The 26,157-nt window shown below is 44.7% G+C and overlaps 1 protein-coding gene across 1 annotated transcript in view; it reads right to left on the reverse strand.

Annotated features, from left to right (window-relative positions):
- The window catches only part of LOC144772019 (N-acetylated-alpha-linked acidic dipeptidase 2-like), a 283,318-nt gene extending 260,908 nt beyond the window's left edge, over positions 1 to 22,410 (reverse strand). Inside the window, exons 1-4 of the mRNA XM_078656233.1 lie at positions 22,271 to 22,410; positions 16,147 to 16,272; positions 13,697 to 13,883; positions 7,495 to 7,588 (exon numbers count right to left, since the gene is read on the reverse strand). Coding sequence (XP_078512359.1) covers positions 7,495 to 7,588; positions 13,697 to 13,850 — 248 coding nt within the window. The 5' untranslated portion in view covers positions 13,851 to 13,883; positions 16,147 to 16,272; positions 22,271 to 22,410. The remainder of the gene's footprint in view (positions 1 to 7,494; positions 7,589 to 13,696; positions 13,884 to 16,146; positions 16,273 to 22,270) is intronic.
- Positions 22,411 to 26,157: the final 3,747 nt, after the last annotated feature.

Consider the following 26,157-nt stretch of genomic DNA (forward strand, 5'->3'; position numbering starts at 1 on the left):
ATCTGCACACAGGGAGCGCTTGCACTGCCGTCCTGTGCACCACTGGACTCCTTTGCCAGCAAACTGATGCGTAAAGACTGCTGCACACACACTTTGTGCCAGTCCCTGCAGTGTGATCGAGTGATGTGTACTTCAGATGTTTATTCTCGTCCACAAGCACTTTCTGCAGATTGTTTAAATTAACATCCAGGTGGTGGAGCTGCGAGAAAACGTATGGGCTTCCGGCTCCATGGCAATATATCTTAGTGAGCTGTAAATTGATAGATAAATATAGAGTGTTTTCATAATATTGATAGGCGCGCGTATGTGTATTGCACCCACTGCCCACATGTGCTACGAGGCTACGCTTGCTGAGTACGCGCGCTATACTACAGACACAGAATACGGCATCTGCAGCGATGACGAACCAATTAGATTATCTACAAATATTTAAAGTTGTTATTGTGTCTTTTTAGAGCGCCTAGCATTTCCAGCATTGATACATATGCAGAGGGTGAGTTGTTGGACGTGAGCGTCAGCTCAGCTCGTCATGGTTTTGAGGGAGAGTGGTCCATTTTTCATATGTATAGACAGAGCATACAACATTCGATCAGACGCATCACTTCTGTCAGCTCATCAAGAATGTCTGTCCAATAATCTGTTACGGCAGGCCAATGCTCCAGCATGTGTTTTAATCCCACTTAAGGTGAAGGACAGCCAGTGTATGAATAAGGGAATATTTTGTTACTTTTAACTGTCCCTTGCTCATTGCACCATCAGGATTAAAGCAAGCCGGGCCGAAGACGGCTGTAATGCCAGAAACCGGTCCCCGGAAGCTTGTTTCCTTCCCAGTGTAAGAATTGGCTTTTGTAGTTTGGTTTGCCCTGTTCCCATCATGCACTGGGACAGGAACAGACTAATTTGCATACAGCCAGGTTCTGAAACTGGGATGGTGCAATGAGCTAAAAAACGGTGTTGGATCTAGCCCTGATCTCTTGACTGGGTGAGAGTATTCTGCTTAATTCAGAGACTCTGTCCCTCACCACCCCTTGTTGTAAATAATTTTGTCCACCCTAAGCGTGGAAGGGTATACTCAGACATGAGTCCCTTGCTCATTGCACCATCAGGATTCAAGCAAGCCGGGCCGAAGTCGGCTGTAATGCCAGAAACCGGTCCCCGGAAGCTTGTTTCCTTCCCAGTGTAAGAATTGGCTTTTGTAGTTTGGTTTGCCCTGTTCCCATCATGCACTGGGACAGGAACAGACTAATTTGCATACAGCCAGGTTCTGAAACTGGGAAGGTGCAATGAGCTAAAAAACAGTGTTGGATCTAGCCCTGATCTCTTGACTGGGTGAGAGTATTCTGCTTAATTCAGAGACTCTGTCCCTCACCACCCCTTGTTGTAAATAATTTTGTCCACCCTAAGCGTGGAAGGGAATACTCAGACATGAGTCCCTTGCTCATTGCACCATCAGGATTCAAGCAAGCCGGGCCGAAGACGGCTGTAATGCCAGAAACCGGTCCCCGGAAGCTTGTTTCCTTCCCAGTGTAAGAATTGGCTTTTGTAGTTTGGTTTGCCCTGTTCCCATCATGCACTGGGACAGGAACAGACTAATTTGCATACAGCCAGGTTCTGAAACTGGGATGGTGCAATGAGCTAAAAAACGGTGTTGGATCTAGCCCTGATCTCTTGACTGGGTGAGAGTATTCTGCTTAATTCAGAGACTCTGTCCCTCACCACCCCTTGTTGTAAATAGTTTTGTCCACCCTAAGCGTGGAAGGGTATACTCAGACATGAGTCCCTTGCTCATTGCACCATCAGGATTCAAGCAAGCCGGGCCGAAGACGGCTGTAATGCCAGAAACCGGTCCCCGGAAGCTTGTTTCCTTCCCAGTGTAAGAATTGGCTTTTGTAGTTTGGTTTGCCCTGTTCCCATCATGCACTGGGACAGGAACAGACTAATTTGCATACAGCCAGGTTCTGAAACTGGGATGGTGAAATGAGCTAAAAAACGGTGTTGGATCTAGCCCTGATCTCTTGACTGGGTGAGAGTATTCTGCTTAATTCAGAGACTCTGTCCCTCACCACCCCTTGTTGTAAATAATTTTGCCCACCCTAAGCGTGGAAGGGTATACTCAGACATGAGTCCCTTGCTCATTGCACCATCAGGATTCAAGCAAGCCGGGCCAAAGACGGCTGTAATGCCAGAAACCGGTCCCCGGAAGCTTGTTTCCTTCCCAGTGTAAGAATTGGCTTTTGTAGTTTGGTTTGCCCTGTTCCCATCATGCACTGGGACAGGAACAGACTAATTTGCATACAGCCAGGTTCTGAAACTGGGATGGTGCAATGAGCTAAAAAACGGTGTTGGATCTAGCCCTGATCTCTTGACTGGGTGAGAGTATTCTGCTTAATTCAGAGACTCTGTCCCTCACCACCCCTTGTTGTAAATAATTTTGTCCACCCTAAGCGTGGAAGGGTATACTCAGACATGAGTCCCTTGCTCATTGCACCATCAGGATTCAAGCAAGCCGGGCCGAAGACGGCTGTAATGCCAGAAACCGGTCCCTGGAAGCTTGTTTCCTTCCCAGTGTAAGAATTGGCTTTTGTAGTTTGGTTTGCCCTGTTCCCATCATGCACTGGGACAGGAACAGACTAATTTGCATACAGCCAGGTTCTGAAACTGGGATGGTGCAATGAGCTAAAAAACGGTGTTGGATCTAGCCCTGATCTCTTGACTGGGTGAGAGTATTCTGCTTAATTCAGAGACTCTGTCCCTCACCACCCCTTGTTGTAAATAATTTTGTCCACCCTAAGCGTGGAAGGGTATACTCAGACATGAGTCCCTTGCTCATTGCACCATCAGGATTCAAGCAAGCCGGGCCGAAGACGGCTGTAATGCCAGAAACCGGTCCCCGGAAGCTTGTTTCCTTCCCAGTGTAAGAATTGGCTTTTGTAGTTTGGTTTGCCCTGTTCCCATCATGCACTGGGACAGGAACAGACTAATTTGCATACAGCCAGGTTCTGAAACTGGGATGGTGCAATGAGCTAAAAAACGGTGTTGGATCTAGCCCTGATCTCTTGACTGGGTGAGAGTATTCTGCTTAATTCAGAGACTCGGTCCCTCACCACCCCTTGTTGTAAATAATTTTGTCCACCCTAAGCGTGGAAGGGTATACTCAGACATGAGTCCCTTGCTCATTGCACCATCAGGATTCAAGCAAGCCGGGCCGAAGCCGGCTGTAATGCCAGCAACCGGTCCCCGGAAGCTTGTTTCCTTCCCAGTGTAAGAATTGGCTTTTGTAGTTTGGTTTGCCCTGTTCCCATCATGCACTGGGACAGGAACAGACTAATTTGCATACAGCCAGGTTCTGAAACTGGGATGGTGCAATGAGCTAAAAAACGGTGTTGGATCTAGCCCTGATCTCTTGACTGGGTGAGAGTATTCTGCTTAATTCAGAGACTCTGTCCCTCACCACCCCTTGTTGTAAATAATTTTGTCCACCCTAAGCGTGGAAGGGTATACTCAGACATGAGTCCCTTGCTCATTGCACCATCAGGATTCAAGCAAGCCGGGCCGAAGACGGCTGTAATGCCAGAAACCGGTCCCCGGAAGCTTGTTTCCTTCCCAGTGTAAGAATTGGCTTTTGTAGTTTGGTTTGCCCTGTTCCCATCATGCACTGGGACAGGAACAGACTAATTTGCATACAGCCAGGTTCTGAAACTGGGATGGTGCAATGAGCTAAAAAACGGTGTTGGATCTAGCCCTGATCTCTTGACTGGGTGAGAGTATTCTGCTTAATTCAGAGACTCTGTCCCTCACCACCCCTTGTTGTAAATAATTTTGTCCACCCTAAGCGTGGAAGGGTATACTCAGACATGAGTCCCTTGCTCATTGCACCATCAGGATTCAAGCAAGCCGTGCCGAAGCCGGCTGTAATGCCAGAAACCGGTCCCCGGAAGCTTGTTTCCTTCCCAGTGTAAGAATTGGCTTTTGTAGTTTGGTTTGCCCTGTTCCCATCATGCACTGGGACAGGAACAGACTAATTTGCATACAGCCAGGTTCTGAAACTGGGATGGTGCAATGAGCTAAAAAACGGTGTTGGATCTAGCCCTGATCTCTTGACTGGGTGAGAGTATTCTGCTTAATTCAGAGACTCTGTCCCTCACCACCCCTTGTTGTAAATAATTTTGTCCACCCTAAGCGTGGAAGGGTATACTCAGACATGAGTCCCTTGCTCATTGCACCATCAGGATTCAAGCAAGCCGGGCCGAAGATGGCTGTAATGCCAGAAACCGGTCCCCGGAAGCTTGTTTCCTTCCCAGTGTAAGAATTGGCTTTTGTAGTTTGGTTTGCCCTGTTCCCATCATGCACTGGGACAGGAACAGACTAATTTGCATACAGCCAGGTTCTGAAACTGGGATGGTGCAATGAGCTAAAAAACGGTGTTGGATCTAGCCCTGATCTCTTGACTGGGTGAGAGTATTCTGCTTAATTCAGAGACTCTGTCCCTCACCACCCCTTGTTGTAAATAATTTTGTCCACCCTAAGCGTGGAAGGGTATACTCAGACATGAGTCCCTTGCTCATTGCACCATCAGGATTCAAGCAAGCCGGGCCGAAGACGGCTGTAATGACAGAAACCGGTCCCCGGAAGCTTGTTTCCTTCCCAGTGTAAGAATTGGCTTTTGTAGTTTGGTTTGCCCTGTTCCCATCATGCACTGGGACAGGAACAGACTAATTTGCATACAGCCAGGTTCTGAAACTGGGATGGTGCAATGAGCTAAAAAACGGTGTTGGATCTAGCCCTGATCTCTTGACTGGGTGAGAGTATTCTGCTTAATTCAGAGACTCTGTCCCTCACCACCCCTTGTTGTAAATAATTTTGTCCACCCTAAGCGTGGAAGGGTATACTCAGACATGAGTCCCTTGCTCATTGCACCATCAGGATTCAAGCAAGCCGGGCCGAAGACGGCTGTAATGCCAGAAACCGGTCCCCGGAAGCTTGTTTCCTTCCCAGTGTAAGAATTGGCTTTTGTAGTTTGGTTTGCCCTGTTCCCATCATGCACTGGGACAGGAACAGACTAATTTGCATACAGCCAGGTTCTGAAACTGGGATGGTGCAATGAGCTAAAAAACGGTGTTGGATCTAGCCCTGATCTCTTGACTGGGTGAGAGTATTCTGCTTAATTCAGAGACTCTGTCCCTCACCACCCCTTGTTGTAAATAATTTTGTCCACCCTAAGCGTGGAAGGGTATACTCAGACATGAGTCCCTTGCTCATTGCACCATCAGGATTCAAGCAAGCCGGGCCGAAGACGGCTGTAATGCCAGAAACCGGTCCCCGAAAGCTTGTTTCCTTCCCAGTGTAAGAATTGGCTTTTGTAGTTTGGTTTGCCCTGTTCCCATCATGCACTGGGACAGGAACAGACTAATTTGCATACAGCCAGGTTCTGAAACTGGGATGGTGCAATGAGCTAAAAAACTGTGTTGGATCTAGCCCTGATCTCTTGACTGGGTGAGAGTATTCTGCTTAATTCAGAGACTCTGTCCCTCACCACCCCTTGTTGTAAATAATTTTGTCCACCCTAAGCGTGGAAGGGTATACTCAGACATGAGTCCCTTGCTCATTGCACCATCAGGATTCAAGCAAGCCGGGCCGAAGACGGCTGTAATGCCAGAAACCGGTCCCCGGAAGCTTGTTTCCTTCCCAGTGTAAGAATTGGCTTTTGTAGTTTGGTTTGCCCTGTTCCCATCATGCACTGGGACAGGAACAGACTAATTTGCATACAGCCAGGTTCTGAAACTGGGATGGTGCAATGAGCTAAAAAACGGTGTTGGATCTAGCCCTGATCTCTTGACTGGGTGAGAGTATTCTGCTTAATTCAGAGACTCTGTCCCTCACCACCCCTTGTTGTAAATAATTTTGTCCACCCTAAGCGTGGAAGGGTATACTCAGACATGAGTCCCTTGCTCATTGCACCATCAGGATTCAAGCAAGCCGTGCCGAAGCCGGCTGTAATGCCAGAAACCGGTCCCCGGAAGCTTGTTTTCCTTCCCAGTGTAAGAATTGGCTTTTGTAGTTTGGTTTGCCCTGTTCCCATCATGCACTGGGACAGGAACAGACTAATTTGCATACAGCCAGGTTCTGAAACTGGGATGGTGCAATGAGCTAAAAAACGGTGTTGGATCTAGCCCTGATCTCTTGACTGGGTGAGAGTATTCTGCTTAATTCAGAGACTCTGTCCCTCACCACCCCTTGTTGTAAATAATTTTGTCCACCCTAAGCGTGGAAGGGTATACTCAGACATGAGTCCCTTGCTCATTGCACCATCAGGATTCAAGCAAGCCGGGCCGAAGACGGCTGTAATGCCAGAAACCGGTCCCCGGAAGCCTGTTTCCTTCCCAGTGTAAGAATTGGCTTTTGTAGTTTGGTTTGCCCTGTTCCCATCATGCACTGGGACAGGAACAGACTAATTTGCATACAGCCAGGTTCTGAAACTGGGATGGTGCAATGAGCTAAAAAACGGTGTTGGATCTAGCCCTGATCTCTTGACTGGGTGAGAGTATTCTGCTTAATTCAGAGACTCTGTCCCTCACCACCCCTTGTTGTAAATAATTTTGTCCACCCTAAGCGTGGAAGGGTATACTCAGACATGAGTCCCTTGCTCATTGCACCATCAGGATTCAAGCAAGCCGGGCCGAAGACGGCTGTAATGCCAGAAACCGGTCCCCGGAAGCTTGTTTCCTTCCCAATGTAAGAATTGGCTTTTGTAGTTTGGTTTGCCCTGTTCCCATCATGCACTGGGACAGGAACAGACTAATTTGCATACAGCCAGGTTCTGAAACTGGGATGGTGCAATGAGCTAAAAAACGGTGTTGGATCTAGCCCTGATCTCTTGACTGGGTGAGAGTATTCTGCTTAATTCAGAGACTCTGTCCCTCACCACCCCTTGTTGTAAACAATAATCTGTTACGGCAGGCCAATGCTCCAGCATGTGTTTTAATCCCACTTAAGGTGAAGGACAGCCAGTGTATGAATAAGGGAATATTTTGTTACTTTTACCGGGTGTGAGGTAGGTTCTATGCAATATGTTAAACTGAATATATTTAAGCTTTGCATTACGTGATACTTTTTGATGATATGCTATGACCTTATCCCACTCTGTCGTTTAATACTCGGTGGCGGCTACAGTAAATAAACAAGCATTGGCATAGCCAATAGGTCTCGCCTTTGGGACCTTATAAGTGTTTAGCCATGCAACAGTTGATGTTGTTGCTCCAAGGATATTGTGCTGCATAACTAAATACTTATAAGGTCCCAAAAGTGAGACCTATTGGCTATGCCAATTCTTGTTTATTAAAGAGACTGACCGCAAGACGACATCTCACTTTCATTACCTTGCATGTTTCTTGTGATAATTATCATGCTGCCGTGTTCTAATCATCAAAACTAGACAACCTGTTTCTCTCGCTGACAGCACAGAATCTGAGAAGCCAATAATGAAAGTGTGCTCACCGTAAAAGCTTCTCTGCATCATGATATCCAATGGGATGAACTGGGATACTTGGAAGGCCCACGCCTTCATCAGCGCTATAGCGAAAGGTGTACTCTGTTAACGAAGAGGTGTGAAAGCATTATAAAGTTACAAACTAATGTTTACAAGCATCAGAAAATGTATGATATGTTTTCTACAGCAAACTATTGATCTATTGTAAATAAAAAAGGTCCTGATTTTAGAGTTTTATACACGTACAGATATTAAAGTCTACAGCAAATATATAACACATGTCAAACTCTCAGTGCACTTCACAATGAATGAATTAGGACTTCTAAAACGTCAGGCTTGTCCTGCCACAATAAATAGGTCAACTCACAAAGGTCATTTCCTTTTCACCTACAGAATTAGCTCTTCAAACATTTTGGAAGAAGCAAAGCAGTGAGAAATTGGAATGACCTGGATTTCAATTTCGCATTAATCTAGCCATTCAGAACGTTTTCCCTTCTTTTCCTTCTCATATGGACATGCACTAATGTAATGTCATCAATGTTCCCATTTCAAGCACAAGAACATTATGACTGACAGAAGGTAACATTTAAGGGCATTGTTCTAGAGAAATGCCCCATGTAATGGTTATACTGTACTACAAAGCTAACATTGTTGTCCTTGCAGCAAAAGGTCTGTATGTGGTTAGATTGATTCTTTTACACATTCAAGAGACTGGTAACACAGGGGACTGACTACATCCAGCTACAGCATCAGTGGTACCCCATACAATGAAAACGGGCCACTTACCCCCATTTCGGAATTGTGTCTGCTTTTCTTTTCTGTGCCCTGTTATTATGAGTCTGAGCGAGGTTATTTTGCTGTAATGTGTGCTTTTCTTTTGTATCGGTGCTCTGCGAGCGGGCCCGCATTTCTGCTTGCTTTCCCGCCGATTGACGCTTCCAATTCCCAGCACCCCTCCCAGGACCTACTGAATGGAGGTGGCAGCAAGGCTGCGCCAAAGACGCACTACAGGCAAGCCCATCTGCACTCGTCCGGCCTGGACCACACCCAGCACCAAGAACCCTAATTCTTCCACCATGCACAATGCCGCTGACCTCCAGGCACATTGCCAATAGCAACTGCTGCTGCACATCTCCACGCAGCACTGCAGGACCATTCTCCTGCCAGCACTGTTGCTTCACATGCAAGACCGAAGCAACCAAGAATGCCAGAGACATTGCAAACATGACTGCATCCACCATGCTGACCAAGAAAGCCCCAACACAAATCCACTGTATTAAACTAAACAAACAATCGCTCGGCTAATACGCCACGGAGATCTGGGACATGATCTCACCGCTCTCCCCAGATGTCCTCTTCTTCTCAGAGACCTGGCTGAACCCTGCCTCTGCATCAGACAGCGCCATCACCACCCCCAAAGGCTACAAGATAACACACTGGGATGGTACCAACAAACACAGAGGTGGAATTGCCCTCATCTACAAGGACACATTCTGCTGCACGACCCCCTCAAACTACTTGACCCGATAATGGAACATCTCCACTTCCAACTCCACACAGATGGAAAAAGCACTGTCAGAGACACCCTTGCCTACAGACCATGCCCCAGCTTCTTCAAAACCATCCCTGACCTCATCACCCCAATCAACATCGAGTCTGAGCGCTACCTATTCCTAGGGGATCTCAACTTCCACCTCACCGACCCCAGGGACACCTACACAACTGACCTCCAGGAAAACATGAGCAACATCGGCCTCAAGTAACTTGTTACGGACCCTACCAACATTACAGGACATGTCCAGTGACAGCCAAGTCTCACAATTCACCTGGACCAACCATTTCAGCATCTGTTTTACCATCTCAGGACCTGCCAACACTGGCACCATGCCCCGCAGCATTAAGCGCAGCAACTGAAAAAAAAAGATATCAGAAGACTAGTGGAACAATGCTCTTAACTCCCACCTCCCAGACACAACATCCAACCCGGACAAGGCTGCAAAGAACTTCTCCCAGTGGATCACAGAATGCACCGACACAATCCCCCACACCACGCCAGACAAATCCTAAGGACCGGACAAGATCTGTCATCGTCGAAAACTTCAAACCCCAAGCCCCCGCCGCCGACACCATCAGTCTACCTACACCTAGGAACACAAACAATGAACACCTGCTTACCCATGGGGATACTCGCACAACTCAAGCCACAATCTCCATCATGAACTCGGTGCATTCAGAAGCACCCACAGACCCCTGTCCCCGCCAAGCCTTAAACCTTGGGAGCAAGACTATTGGCGATGAGTTTAAGAAAGTCCTGAACAATTCCATCCCCTCGGCTGCTTTCCTGAGGAGTGGAAACACTCTGAAGTGAGGCACCTCTGTAGAAACCATTCGCTGACCCAACAGAACCATAGAACTACCGGCCCATCTCCCTGCTACCATTTCCAGCAAAGATTCTTGAGAAGACAATCAACCAGCAACTCACCAAACACCTGGAACACAACAGCCTCCTGGACCTCTCTCAATCCGTATTCTGAGACAACCAAAGTACTGAGACAGTTATCATCATAGCCACAAACGACATCAGGGCCCTCATGGACCATGGCAAAAAACACACCCCTGATCCTCCTGGACCTGTCATCCACCTTCGACACCGTCTTCCATCACATCTCGATTAACAAACTACACCACATTAGAATCCAGGGAGACCCGCTCAAATGTATCACCTCATACCTCACCTGAAGAACTCAGAGAATCTGTCCCCCGTTATTAGATTTGGGAGTCTCTAGTTGGCAGAGGTAGGTACCTCGGACCAAATATGGACTCTTGCGTCTAGTCAGGGTAAGGGGGTACACTCCTAAAATAACCCCTGCTCACCCCCTTGGTAGCTTGGCATGAGCAGACAGGCTTATCTCAGAGGCAGTGTGTAAAGCATTTGTGAACACATACAGTAAAATAGTGACAACACTACAAAGGAATGCCACGCAGGTTGTATTATAAAACTAATTATCTTTTATATAGATTTAACACAAGACCACAAATGACAAATATACACAATACTGTACTTAAAATGGTAGAAATAGCTTAGTTCTCTTAAGAAGGTAACGGCAACACTTATTGTTCAATGTACCTTAAGATGCGTAACGCTATACAAGGAAAGTGTTGCAGGGAAGGTGATGCGTCGGGTCCTTACACGCAAGAACGGTGAAGCGTCAGTTCCCTACTGCTGCGTAGGGGATGATGATGCATCTGTTCTTCTCGGCGTGGGGAGGTGATGCATCGGTTTCTTACTTCGCTTACATGGCATTGCAGCTAGCAACGCCGTGATGCGATGAAGATCCGGTGCAATGAAACAAAAATGGCGTCTTTTTGAAGTTGCGACAATGAAGGGGTGATGCGTGCACACCCGACGGCCGGGGGGCGATTCAGGGAATCTTCTTGACCCGCGACAGGCCCTGCGACACGCTTCTCTGGTGACGCGACGCCGTCTGTTGGGACGGCGACTCTTTTCTCCAGGGATGTGGGGCACCTCGTGATGCGATGCGACGGCGTTTGCTGCGACGGCGACACTCTTCTCCGGTGATGCAACGGTGTCTGCTGAGACCTCTACACTCTTCTCCCGGGATGCGAGGCGCTTCGGGTGATGCGAGGACAACAGAGGCAGCGGTGGCACGCTTCTCTGGTGATGCGACGCCATCTGCTGCGACAGCGGCACTCTTCTCCGGTGATGCGGCGACACGCTTCTTCGTCTTTAGTTGTGCTTCCAGCTCCCTGCGACACCAGTCTCTCAGAAGGCCCAGCTCAACAGCAGGCACTTCAATTCCCAACAAGGGAAGGCAGGGAAAAGCTGGTGGGTGAAGTCTGTTGTCCCTGAAACTTCAGCAGGAGGCAAGCTCTGTCTCAAGCCCTTGGAGATTCTTTACAAGTTGATTGAAAGTAGCACAAAGTTCCTTTCCCCTTTCTTTGACAGTCAGGCAACCACTGCAGGCCATTCCCTCAAGCCTAGGGATAGTCTCCTCCTCAGTTTCTGTGGTTCCTCTCCTCAGCAAAGGTTCTTCTTGTTTCCCAAACATGATCTAAAGTTTTTGGGTCTGGGTCCCAATATTTATACTGCTATTTTCTTTGTTCTCTGAAGACAGAGAGGCCTTTGCCTAGTCCAAACCAGTTATGGTCAGTCCTGGAGCACTTTGTTGACAAGACTCCTTCTTTCCTTTGACAGTGTGGGCCAGGGCCATCAGACGCACCACAGGAGGTGGAACCAGCATTGTGGAAGGCAGGCACAGCCCTATTCAGGTCCCAGGTGCAACTCCTCCCCACTCTACATGCAGATAGCTCTCTATTCAGCCTTGTGCTGACTCACCCTGTCTCCTGGAATTCCCCAGCCCCTGTCACTCAAACTGCAGACAAGGAATACACAACCTAGCAGAGGCAGGCTTGGATAGTTAGGCAAGAAAAACACAGAATGTTAAAAGCAATTTCACTAAAAAATCTATTTTATCATTCTGAGTTCAGGCATACTAAACTCGAATTTCTACTATGTTCCCTGGGTCAGTTAGGATTATAAGATGTTATAATCAAACTGCCCATTCTGGCCTATGGGGAACAGGTAGCCTTGCAATAGTGAAAAACGAAAATGACTGTCATTCATTATCAGGACATGCCACACACATCAGGGCATGTCCTACCTTATACTTACAATGCACTCTGCCCTTGGGGCAACCATAGGGGTGGCTGATATGAAGAAAAGGGAAGGTTTAGGGGCTGTCTAGTGGGTGCACTTGCCAGTCAACATGGCAGTACCAGACTGCACACAGGTTCTGCAATGGCAGGCATGAGACACACTTTAAAAGCTGCTCAGGTGGGTGGCACAACCAGTGCTGCAAGCCCACCAGCAGTATTTGATTTACATGCACTTGGCACCCTCAGTGCACTGTACTAGGGCCCGATCAGTAAACCTAATCAGCCAATCATAGAGTCACTAATCCATATATCACTTTTACCATGGGGAGAGCATATGCACTTTAGCACTGATCAGCAGTGGTAAAGTGCCCAGAGTCACAAAACCAAAAAAACAGGTCAGACAAAATACAGAAGGAAGGCAAAAAGTTCGGGGATGACCCTGCAAAAAGGGCCAAGTCCAACACCCATCATTCACTTTGGAACTCAAGAAAATAATCAGTGGTGTCCTCCAAGGTTCGTATCTCAGCCCCACCCTCTTCAACACATACGTGAACCCTCTGGCCATCACCATCAGATTGCACAGAATCAAACTAATCGCCTTCGCTGATGACACCCAGACCATCCTCTTGCTATCAGAAGACTCCTCCACAACCAGAGCCAGCTTCTATAGATGTATGATGAACGTCGACGACTGGATGAAGGACAACTGCCTCAAGCGCAACACTGACAAGACGGAAGTCATCATATTTGGGAACATCTCGCCATGGAATGACGCATAGTGGCCTTCTAAACTCGGCTCATCCTCTGCCCGACGGACCACGTCCACAATCTCAGCATCATCTTGACCAGCAAGCTATCTATGAAGAAACCGTTAAATGCAGTCTCATCCACCTGTTTCCACGATGCATCCTCTGCAAGATATTCATGTGGCTCCCAGTCGACACCAAGACTGTCATGTAGGCCCTCGTCACCAGCAGGCTGGATTACGGACACACATTCTATGCAGGAGTCAACGCACACCTCTTGAAGAGACAACAGGCAATACAAACCTCAGCGGCAAGACTCATCCTTGACCTCCCTAGACAGACCCACATCACACCCCACCTCAAGAAGCTACACTGGCTCCCGATCCAGAAGAGATGCCAGTTGAAGATGTTGACCCATGCATACAAAGTCCTGCATAACAAAGGACTAGCATACATCAACAAACGCATAACCTTCCACCAACAAACCAGACACCTGAGATCCAACTCCCTCTTCTATGCAGATAAAGCCCCCGGATAGACGAGACAACAGTGGAGGAAGCTCATGACACGTGGAAGCCAAGGCTTGGAATTACTTTCCTTTGCACCTCAGGACCATCTCATCGCTTCAGAAATTCAGGAAAGGACTTTGAACGAACAGATCATCACAAAGCAGATAACAACTCTTGTCTCTTGAGACCCTCACAGGTGATTTGCCGCCCTTTATAAATCCTTGATTGATATTTACAATGATGTAGGAGTATGTGGAAGCTGGGACTTTCAGCCTTACCTTTTGCTGGATACCCTGGAGTTAGAGGGTCTCCTGCTCCTTCCAGGTTCAAAACATTCCCACGCTGAACACCGCCTCCAGGAAGGTTCCAGCCTTTTGGGTAGGGCTCAACCCCTGGAGCACAGTAATCCGCTGGGTCAGAGAAAAGAATCATTCCTATAGCTCCAGCGTTTATTGCATTCTTCACCTGCAACAGCAGACCAAAGTACATGGGTTGAAAATCTCTCTGAAAGAACATAGTTTTATGTTGCAGTTTGCCCTTATCCTATTGCTAAACAATATCTACCCAACAACACAAAACTAGGATTTACTAAAATATGCCCTAAAAGTCTAATTTGAGTTTTGCTTCTCATATTTTCTTCTCGTACAAACATTCACAGTGTGATCCTTCATTTTATTTTCATGTCTGAAGTTTCCATTCCAGCAAATACATCCAGAACGCATGACTGTTTCTTTACCTCCAACTCTGAAGCATAGCCAACTGTTTCTATAGTAAACATCCTTTCTACTTCTGATCCAGTTTGTTCAGTGGTGACTCCTCTGCATTGGCGGAGGAGCGCTGCCCCACTGCCAGATGCAGAGCCAGCAAACGAAAAATAAAACTATGCTCAAGCATCGTTTTATTTTTCATTTGCCGGCTCTGAGCCAGCCAACCCTCTTCTTACATTGGTCTGTTATTGTGTTATTCACATTTATTTTCTGCCCACTAGAGCATACAGTGCTGGGCAGTAGGCCAGACACTTCAGCTATTGGCTAACTTCAATGTGAATTACTGCTTTCTGCCCTTCCAAAAGGTGCATATGCATACAAAAAGTAGTTCTCTGTAAGTTGCAAGTAGCACTACTGCAATGTGTTCTTTCTGAGGCCAAAAAAGACTTTTTCTGTTAGCCAATATTTTCATTGATTGTTGAGGACTGGACATTATCACCATCAAAGTTTTGCAAAAACCTTGAGATAATAAGCATGACAAAACCAAATGGCTGGTGATCTATTGGCTTTTACCAATTATTGTTTATGAAAGACCTTGACAAAGTTCAGTCACTAAAATCTATAATAATAATAAAAGCTATAATACACATGAATGAATCTATAAACTGTTTTGGGTAAGAACATTTAGTAGAAGTGATAATAGCTTTTAATGGTGTCTGTTTAAATGTTAAAAAGAGTGGGTTTTTTCATTTTTGTTTTTTTAATACTTCTTTTCTGAAAAGAACAAGCTTTAAATTCTTGATTAGATGTAGAATATTATTTCTTCTCAATCCCGACAGTATGGGTCTTTAAAGCTGTCCATGATTCATTCATGTTAATGATTAAAGAATATCCATTACAATATTTGCTTAATATTGATGATATTGTTATTTTTGTAGGATCACCTCATTTGCGTTCTTTTAATATTAAAATTCGGGTGCTCTGCAAGATTAATCAGATATGTGTAATTAATAAAAAAAAGAAGCGCTTTGCGGACTTCAGTTGTTTAGACTTACTGGTCATCTGTCTCCACAATTTTATTGTGTCAAAATATGAGTTCTAAATTGAAAGAGACCATTTTGTGTACTCTTAGTTATACTAGGACACAGGGTTCCTGTTTTAAAATTCTTTCATTGCAGGACTCACCGTCAAATCAATCTTTTGTATTTCATGGACTTATTACTCTCCAATCATATGTGGATATCTTTGCCTGTACCAGATAAACCTGCTCTTCCAGAAATTGCAGAGAATTTGGAAGTGGTTGGAATATTAGTAATGAGTTTGGGCCACTCTAACATCTGAGGTTTTCCTTCATTTACTTGTAATCCCTGATGAGTACCAAATGGTGTTGATCTGACATTAAACCTCAATAGCTTTGGTCTCCCAGATATTGGCCAATAGGCTCTCTGCCACTCCTCTCTGTGGGTGGCGGTTGAAGGTGGGCAAGAAAGACCAGGTGGAAAGGTTCTGTATTTTCGCCTTCGCTTTATCCCTTATTTGATGTTGTGTGGTAACGGTTTCATGAGACATAGGACTATGTGAAAACTACTGTCATCACCAACTGAGCATATTTTATTACCTAGTGTTTTTTTATCTAAATTTCAGATACCAGGAGGCTGTAGTTTCTTTCACTGAAGACTTCATCACCTGTGAGTTTTACTATTTGTGCTTGAACACTGTCAACCTGTGGCAGTAGTACATTCAACAAGAAACCACATCACAATCGTAGTGTATCTGTACCATAATCATGATAGGATTCGTTTTATTAGGTGTATATAATCAATTTCAATGTTCAAACGTGAAAAAAGATCAGTGTATTGTGGAATACTCTATTACAATAAGAGAAGGCTCTGTGATCAGTTTCAGACTTTTTTTCATATTAAGGATATAGTGTGAATATATGAATCAGGTAGGAATGTTTTATAAAAATAAGTTCAATGGGACTTAGTAGAGGAATGACTTGTATATGGGTAATATATTACTTGGTTTCCTCTGAAAATTGTTCCGTATCTTGCAATGACAATCTTTCCAGTACAGTTGATCCCAATGTCCCGCTCAAGTTGGAAAAAGTCTTCTGTTCGGGCATAGTTCACATACACTAGATCACCCTAGGAAAAGAAAACAGTGAAGGTTGAACTGTGAAGATGCAGCACTGAAGGGGTACAACAGTGAGGATGCATCAATGAAAATATAACAATGAGAATAAAAGATCAACTAGAAAACAATTGAGCTACAATACAGAGGATACAATACTGAAAATCAAAAAGTGAGTATACAAGAGTGATGATATATGAATAAAGATGTTAAAGTGAGTGTGTATAGTTCTGAATGATTACACCATGATAAGGCATTCAGCAGATAACTTTTTAAAAACAAGGTTGGAAAATAATAGCTTCATACAGTACTTAATGGTTGTTCAACAGTCTACGGTTCATCATTTCTCTTGATGTCCTATGTAACATTAGACTCCAAACCCCATGTGCTGGGTCTCTGTGCCACCTTTCATACTTTATGTCTCAGTTTACTCATTGGCTCCTAGTGTTTTTTACCCATCTTCCTGTTCATTAGGAGTCCACCACTCAGACTTCAGATAGAAGTGCTCAGCTATAATAAAAAAGGTGTGCCACTGGAGGCACACAGTAAACTACCACACTTTGCTTTATTCCCCAAATCATCATGCAGACTGTTCATTGTGTCAGTAGGACTACCGAGTCAACACACTTTGACACTGTAGTGCACACTTTGACCATGCACAGCATTCCGCTGACTTTCAGCTAGGTTTGCACTACACAAACATTACACACAATCTTATATATTCTGTTTTCCTTCTTTATTTGTTTGTATTGTCTACCCCACCCTATTGCTCCGCCTTCAGCGTTGGTCTGCGTGGAGGCATTCTGCAGCAGCCCTATGATGAAGGATGCCACAACATGTTGTGGGTGAGGGTAGTTTTTACAAAGTGAAGGTGCTCATTGTTCTACGATTTGCAACTTAACAAATCCGTGACTTCAAGTCACCTTACTTTCTTTTGTGTGGTTGCACTGACTGGAATGACACAGGCGTTCACAGAAAGGCATTAATAATACAGTCATCATAGTCGCTATAGCATATAATTGGGTATTGTCACAAAGAATTGGGAAAACAGCACAGACTACACTGGCACTTAGCAGTATCTTGGTGGCTTTTAGCATTGCTAGAAATGGGGGTCTCTCGTTGGCAATGGTTTGCACTTTTGTCCAAGTAGGGAGATACAAATCTAAAATAACCCTGCTCTCGCCCTTGGTAGCTTGGCACGAGCAGACAGGCTTATCTCAGAGGCAATGTGTAAAGCATTTGTGGACACATACAGTAAAAAATTGAAAACACCACAAACGGACACCACACCAGTTTAGAAAAATAAGTAGTGCCCGATTCACAGAGTGAACTTAAGACTCAATCCTAAACTTACTACTATTTTGGTATTCACAGAATGTACTTACTACTTTTGGCATTCACAGAATGAACTTACTACTTTTGGCATTCACAGAATGAACTTACTACTTTTGGTATTCACAGAAGTTAGGATTTTGTCTTAAGTCTGTCTTAAGTTTGTCTTAAGTTTGTCTTAAGACAAACTTAAGCATGCTGTGATTTCTCCAGCTGCGGGCAGACGCTGTGTCGGTTTCTTCAGTGACATGAAGGTGATTCATGAGAATTCTTCCCGCATAGAGGTGTTGTCAGAAACTGGGGGGGATGTGTCACGCTTCTCTAGTTGCCTCACTTTTCCCAGCTCCCAGTAGCAGGAACAACCTCCAGAGGCCCAACACAGGAACAGGCACCTCTTGGCAGGTCAGAACGCCCAGCAAGGAATTTCAGGGGAGCTGGTGGTGAAGTCTTGTGTCCCCGGAACTTCAGGACAGGAGACAAGCTCTACTTCAAGCCCTTGGAGATCTTCTTTAAGCAGTATGCACAGCACAGACCAAAGTCTTGGTCCTCTCCTTGGCAGAAACAGCCACTGCAAGCCAACCGCAGACAGCACACAGCAAAGGGGCAGTACTTCTCCCTCAGCTTTCCAAGCTCTTCTCCTTGGCAGAGGTTCCTTTTAAGTCCAGAAGTATTCTAAAGTTCCGGGCCCCAGTATTTATACTCAATTTCTCTTTGTTATCTTGTGGCAGAGAGGTTCTGCGCTCAGTCAAAACCAGTTCTGTCCTCTCTGGTACAGCTTCCTGGCAGGAGGTGGAGACAGCAATGTGTAAGGCAGACCAGGCTCATTCAGGTGCAAGGAAACCTCCTACTTCTACTCTAAATGCAACCCAGGTCAATTCAGCACAGCCCTGACTCATACAGGAAAGGCAGGGCACACCCCACTTCCCCCCGTAGCTGTTTACAGTGAATGACCATCACTAGCCCCTGTAATTCCAAAGCCAGACAGTCAATCCACAAACCAGCAGAGGCACACAGGATGGCTAAGCAAGAAAATACCCACTTTCTAAGAGTGGTATTTTCAAACAGAGAATATAAAAATCATCTTTATAAAAGATCCATTTTTATATTCTGAGTTCAGGCATACTAAACACCACCTTTCTACCTTGTACCAATGGGTAATTATGCTTATAAGGTGTTATAAATAAACTCCCATTCTATTCTCTGGGACAGATAGCCTTTGAATAGTGAAAAACGAAATACACTATATTTCACTATCAGGACATATGCCATACATGTCCTACAAGTGCGACAAGCAGGTTGGGGGTCACAGGTGGTGATTGCTGTAGCATGATGAGCCGGTTAAACGTGACAAACTGTAATCGCTGTAGAGTGAAGAGCAGGTCAGGTGTCACAGATGGTCGTCGCTTCAGCACAAACAGCCCGCCAAGCTTCAAGGACAATCATTGCTCTAGCGCAAATACAGGAGTTGCACTGCTGGTCTTTGCTGCCAGTTACTGTCAGCGCAAAGAGCTAGTATCACTGGAACTTCACATTTGAAGTCATTGGAGGCGGCAGATTCTTGCCCACGAGCAGACCTGTTCACGGGCATGAGAAGCCTAAACTTCAGGATTTATACCTCTTATTTAAGAGGAGTACACTCTGATGCCAGCCAAGGGTCCAGGACCAAAACAACATGGTAAAATAGACCTAAACTACTTGGAACATTTAATGTATTTGTAAGTCCCTGTACCTAGGGCCTGTAAATTACATGCTAATAGTGGGAATCAGAACTCATTGTGCCACCCACTAAAGTATGCTTTTAAAACCTGACTCATGTGTGCCACTGCAGCCTGTAGTGGAGTTTTAAACTATCATTTCGACATAGCAAAATAAACCTTTTGCCAGGCCTAAACTCCTTCTCAATACTTTTGTCACCCCTAAGGCAGACACTAAAGGCTCAAATGTAAAGGTACACCGTATTTAAAAAGTAGGTCATGAGCACTTAAGTTTTACATGTCCTGACAGTGGAAAAACCTGCAAACTTGTTTTTCACTGTTGCAAGGTTTGCTTTCCCAAAGGAAAACGCTGGAGTAAACCATGGCAGAGCAGCTAAAAAAATGATTCACAGACTCATTTAAGTGGAAATATAAAATCCAACTTAATAGTCAAGTCGAATTTTATATTACTGTTTTGGAAATGACACTTTTAGAAAGTTCTTGAAGTATATACATCTTGAAAACTTTGTATACCAAGTTTTCAAGATGTATATGCTATGATTGCAATAGTATGGAACTGAAATCAAAATAAAAGAATAAGCAAATGAAATAATCAACTACAGTGTTTTCATAAAATGAATCTAAATTTTGAATAAAGGAGTGCAGATTGGAGACGTTACTCCCACAAGAGACAACGCTTGGCTAGTACTTTCCTTACCCTCATGCCCAGGAGGGGTTACCAATCAGGCACCCAGAAACAGAAGTTACCTTTGATTACCTGACCACATTAGGTGTGCGATCGGCCACGTTCCAATTGGACACTACAGTTTATACTTTTAGAAAGTTGCCATATTCCTATCTAGGCCAAAAGGGCAGTTTTTCCAGTGTCATGTGACTTGAGATGGCCCCCCTTGTGGTGAGATATAGAATGCTCCGAGTCCAAAGACCTGGGTATGGGGAGGTGTTTTTTTTCATTGAGTAGGATGGCCTAGGAGCTGTGCCCTGCCCCTCCCTGAGTTTCAAATGATTCCTAGCCTGTCACTGGCAGATGTAGTTCACACCTAGGCCTGCCTTCCTTTTGGCTCCACATACAATGGGTTCAGACCATCTCCAATCCATCTACATCCTAAAAGGAGCTAAAAGCTTTGTTGTTTCAGAGACATCTTCATGCTACTGCCTAACTTCAATCTACCTCTAGTACTCCTCTCTCATTATGTTTTGACTCTAAGAACCTCTTCCCTTTGTTTTGCCTTTGGAGCAGCGTAATTTTGCCTCTACCCTTACACGTCACAAATACGCAAAACATATGTGCACTTAGCACTAGATATTCTATGTGCCCTAATGTTATTAATGTAAAGTGATGCCTTTGATGCATTCCTGAAGTGCATTCACTGTAGAACTAAAGTATTATATACACTGTGAGCTTTAATCTTAATAAATAGATAATGGTCTTAAAAATGTGATAAAACGGTCCTCACACTCTTAAAATGTATTTAATTTAGAAACTAGAAAGTTTTATGTAACATGTGCACTAATGTTTTAATATATGCACTTATAATGTAGTTCCAAGTCACATTTATACACATGTATTCCAGTTATTTCATCTTTATGCAACGTGTAACATGAATCTAATTTACTGACATTTTCCATTCATTTGTGGTTATATGTGCACATGCATATTAAAAGTGCACCATTTACTTAATATGTTAAATTGCCATGATTATGCCTGTATTTCTTTACCGTTTTCAGTTTTCTGCTGGCGTGTCTTTTCCTTGCAGGTACAGCAACATGGTTTGTTAGTTTGAGAATAGATTTAACACTGTATTAGGATAAAGAGTCTTAGAAGAAGACCTTGACACGGAACATGGAGAGCCAAAGCGTTAGCTGAGAGTTTTTATTTGTAATGTTACAAATAGTCGCAGATACTCAAGGACATTATCTTTCCCAGGGGTGTTGATTTCGAGATTTTGGTGGAAATAACTGATGTTCACACTGTCTGAGGTTTGGCACTTTCCTTTGGACTTTGAGAGGTGTACACCTCCATGCTTATCCCCTTCGTCTCTTTGCTTCGAGTGGCTTAGGCTAACACTTATAGCCATATGCCAAGTAGACTTTTGACCGAGTTTCTGAAATGCTGAAACCTTCCTGCAATTTCCCCGCATTTTCCTATTTTTCTAAATTTCTTTGATTTTTGAGATGCCTTTAGATGTAATCCTCTACATTAGTTTGGACTTTGAATTGAATGATTTTAGACTTTACTCGTATATAGGAGAGGATCAGAAACTCTTCTCTGAGCATAACATTTTTTGTTATTAATCTTCTGTATTGCTCTGACTTCTACTTTGTCTTATACTGGTATGCCTGAACTGGTTTAGGAGTTTGGGTTATTCAGTTGCTATTCTGTACATTTACAGCATGGTATTGAGATTTATCTTAACCTGACTGTTAATCTGTAAAAAACCTGAACTATAGTCACTGATTCCTGGTCCTTATTGTGTATCCAAATGGGTTATACTGTTGATTACATTTGTTTGATTAAATGCTAACTCCCTTAACCTCTCCGTCAGCAAAAAGGTCTATTGGATCACCGATGGTAAGAGTGTTGGCCCAGCACTCGATCACCTCCCTCTCAACCCTCTTCATTTTTTTTCCCCTATATTTCGAGTATTAGTTGTGCTTTTCTTTGATTCTTGTCCGTATGTATGGAGTATGTTCTTATGTTCCACTGTTCTTGGTGTATCAATTCACACTGTAAAGTGCTCGAACGTTTGAGGGCCATATTGGGGTTCTATAGGACTGCATAAATAAATAGCTATATTTTATACCAACTAAAAATGTTTAACGATCTTTCTACCTGTGTCATGACTGACAGTCCTTAAAAGGAGTTTCTCAAAAAACGCTTACCCACGTTTTTAGGGAAAAAAGGAAGTCTTTCATTCTGTATCCTGGCCTAGAGCAAGGAGATGATTTTCGTCCTAATGCTTACCCGTGCTACAAAAAGTTTTCCATCTGGGATGCTTCAGACAACTTGTAAGATCCAAGCAGCTGTGATCTCGGGAGTCTTTTGTTATCTGTAATATTCAGACATGCCAAAGGCAGAACTCCTGTTTTAGCTCAAACAATGAAACAGAAATAAAAAATGTCACCAGTAAAAATGTCACCTGATGTATTCAAAATTTTGCTTGCAGCCTTGAGCAGCAGTGGCGTCACTAGGTGGGTGCGGGTGACACCGTCAATTCTATGTCTCTTTGCAGTGCTATGAGATTATTGTCCAATTAAATGTTAGCTATAATATGACATCGGCGTCCGAACGTTGATGACGTTGTAAACGTCACTCACGTGATGTGGCCGCTCCAGACCTTCCGTTTTCATCAGCCCAGAGCACACTGCCCACACCCACCACTACACGTGCTTAAAATGTAAGTACTGCCACTGCTGTTTATTCGTTTATCATCACCAGCACCAGCACGTAAGGAAGGACCGCGGGGTGTGGTGGGCAGGGCGGAGCGCGACTCCTCTGTTGCTGTAGAAGACGGCCACCGCTGGGAGTGTCAGACGGAGATGTACACTGGGCGGCCTCTGTCACTGAGAAAGCCACGTTAAGCTGCCTGGGTGGGACTCCCTAGCGGTAAAAGAGCTGTAGGCACTGCGGATAATGGTTAAGGTGCACTGGGAGAGCTGTGTGCGCAGTTCACTAATGAGAGGCCAATATGCTCTGCGGAGCTTAATAGAGCTGCACTTTCAGAGCTGCGCACATGTTGCGTTATTGGAGTAAATGAATGCGCCATAGTCAGGGATTGAGGTGCACCTGCAGAGCTGTGTGTGCTCTGAAGGAACCTGTAGATTCCACTCGGACGTATCTATCTGTGTGCGCACGCCAAGACCAAGGTCTAACAGGCGTTTAGTTCCAGACAGTTCTCTTGATGAACAGACCACACGTCGAAATAATGTGTTTGTTAAATATATATATATTTTGCTCTGACGCAGTTATTATCAGCCTTTGAAGCACGAATGTGAAAACTCAGTGAGCGAATTGAGATAATGATAAAAATCAAGATTGGCTGCACGTCTTCGAAAACCTAGGTTTCCAAGGAAAACGACGTAAATAGAATTAGTGAGGACCATGCCAGGGGCGTAACAATAACCCTGGCAGCCCTCGCAGGAAGGGGGGTGTTGAGCTTCAGGGGTCCCCCTGGCGCTGTGTACCGGCGGCGGGCATCAGGCCTAAGAGGCTAAGAGCTCCTGACTGTGTCCGGAGCGCGGGTCCTCCCTCTACTTACTTTGGTGGGGGGCACACAGTTTTCGTTACACCACTGGACCGTGCCACGTGAATCGTACCTCTTCTGCCTCTAGCTTTGGCCTGTATGACCTGTGCAATGACTGTACGGTCCCAGTCCTGGGCATGTATGGTCTGTATCAGCTGAGTGATGACGTGCGAATACTGTGTGATAGTGGTTGGTATCTGTCCCGAGCCTATATGGTCTGTAGCGCCTGATGATGACGTGCGATACCTGTAAGGTATCAGTCCTGAATCTGCGTGGTCTGTGAGGCATGGCGCTTCGGTTTACGGTCTTAGCAAATGGTATCTGTGTATTCTGTGGGCGTTATACTCCTATCTTTGGCTCTACCTGTTACAAGTAAGCATTCTGAGCTTGTATAGGCTCTATGAAGATGAGGGATAGCTCTGCTGTCTGTGTGCTTTGGCTGTAAAATGAGCATAGCCTAAGTGGCAGCCCTGCTATTTATGGGTTTAGCCTGTAAGACTAAAAGCTGTGTACCATGAGGGATAGCGTTCCTGTTCCCCCCCTTCCCCTCCTCGCGCCTTTAAGATGTGAATAAGCGAAAGGGTAGCTCTGCTGTCTATTCCCTGAGACTTTAAGACATGCTTAATTAGAGGGGATAGGTTTGATGTTTATGGTCAAAGCTTACAAGATAACTGCAGCTCTAAGTGGCTTCCAATTATAAATAAAAACACATATTTTTAGGGAATTCTACCCTTCCCACTTCCCTCCTCACCTTCAGTCATTTTTGGATTAGCTTTATAAATGCTACTTTTGCCTTTGATATGCAATATCATATTGATATCAATATAGAAGGCGGCATGACAATTACTTTTGCTGACACTGATTGGTTGAGTGAGAAAGGCATGCAAGTATTCAATTCAAAGAAGTCTTTATTCGATTAATACATCATAAAATACATACATTACAGCATACACAAAAAATATATAAAATTAGTATAAAACAGAATAAAAACATCTAAGACCGTATTAAATCACTTGTACAGGCTTCTTTTGAACGAATATAGAAAATTGCAATAAATCACAATAGATTACCACAATATCACAAATCAGTATGGGCTACACTAAAACTGAAGAGCATAGGATTATGGTAAGACACCTAAATTAGTTTGATGAACCTGGTTCGTAGAATCCAGGCCCATCCTAAATATTTTGCTACACCCATTACAATTAATGGGGACAAATTTGTTTTTAATATTCTACGGGCATTAACAGCCGAACGTGTGCCCAAACTTCTACAAACTGGACTTAACCATTTGGCTCTGGGGGCGACATACAAGGGGCAAACAAACATAAAATGGTTTAGGCTTTCGCCCTGGCCAGGGCACTTAGGACAGTGCCCAGTCCCACTAGAGCCCCACTTTTTAGTAAACTCCCTTAGAGGCAGCGAACCGCATCTGAATTGATATAATAAATTACGGTCCTGGGGCTTTGTTATGGCATCCCAATATTTTTCAAGCTTGGGAGCGTCTTTAATAGCAACAAATAAACCAGTGAGAATACTAGAGCTCAGATTCGAGTGTCTCTTTTGAACCACCCAGTCCCAATAATGTAATTTCAAATCCTTTTTGGAAGGGAAGGTTACGGATGCGGGATCTGACCACAGTTCACCATACCCCATAGCACACAGGGTGGTTCTTAAGTCCTTAAACCAGCCTATATTAAAAGAGCCTGGAAGATCTCTGACCTCCAAGCCGGCTCTTGCATATAAGTGGAGTTCCGGCGTTGTCCAAAGATGGCGCCAGAATGCTAGTGGACGAAATCTAGCCTGGTCCTCCACAGGCTGACACCCAAGATCATACAGAAGCGGAATCCGCGGTGTTGAGTGCGGAAGACCCGTTGCCACCCTAAGGAATTTATTTTGGGCTTCTCTCAGGGGATCCAGCTTACTAAAGCCCCAAAGTTCCGCCCCATATAAAACAGAGGGAAGAACCTTTGATCCATAAATCTTAACTAGTGGCGAAATTGGCCGGGTAAAGGAACCTTTATGCTCTTTAATCAGGGCACCACCTATCTGTATGTGCTTTAGAGCCATGAGATCAACCTGGTGGGACCAACTTAAGGTCTCACTGAATGTTACTCCCAGATAAGTAAACAACTTAGTTTGTTCCAGGGAAGTACCCCCCCATGGTAATCCTTGCTGTGATCGGATTGTGTCCCCTTAATACCATACATTTTGTATTAGACACATTCACCTCAAGCTCATGTTCGCTGCAAAATAATTCAAACCTCATCAGGTCCTGTTGAAGACCCTGTCTGGTTTTTGAGATTAGAAGAGTATCGTCAGCGAACATGAGCAAGGGTATTTTCATTCCAGCTAGTGAAGGGGCATCGGTAGGGTGGTTGTCAAAATATTTGGTAACCCTGTTAATATAAAAGGAGAAAAGGGTAGGGGCTAGTACACACCCTTGCCTAACACCTTTAGCAACTGGAAATCTATCCGTTACCTCCCCTGGTTTGCCCCAGCGTACTTGGGCATAAGTGTGTGCGTGTAGATTCACCAGGAGGCGTACAAGGGGAGCTGGCATACCCAATTCTACTAGACTTTTCCATAACCCTGCCCTCGGAACAAG

The sequence above is a fragment of the Lissotriton helveticus genome, chromosome 8 (genome assembly GCF_964261635.1).
Source record: "Lissotriton helveticus chromosome 8, aLisHel1.1, whole genome shotgun sequence".
NCBI lineage: Eukaryota > Metazoa > Chordata > Amphibia > Caudata > Salamandridae > Lissotriton > Lissotriton helveticus.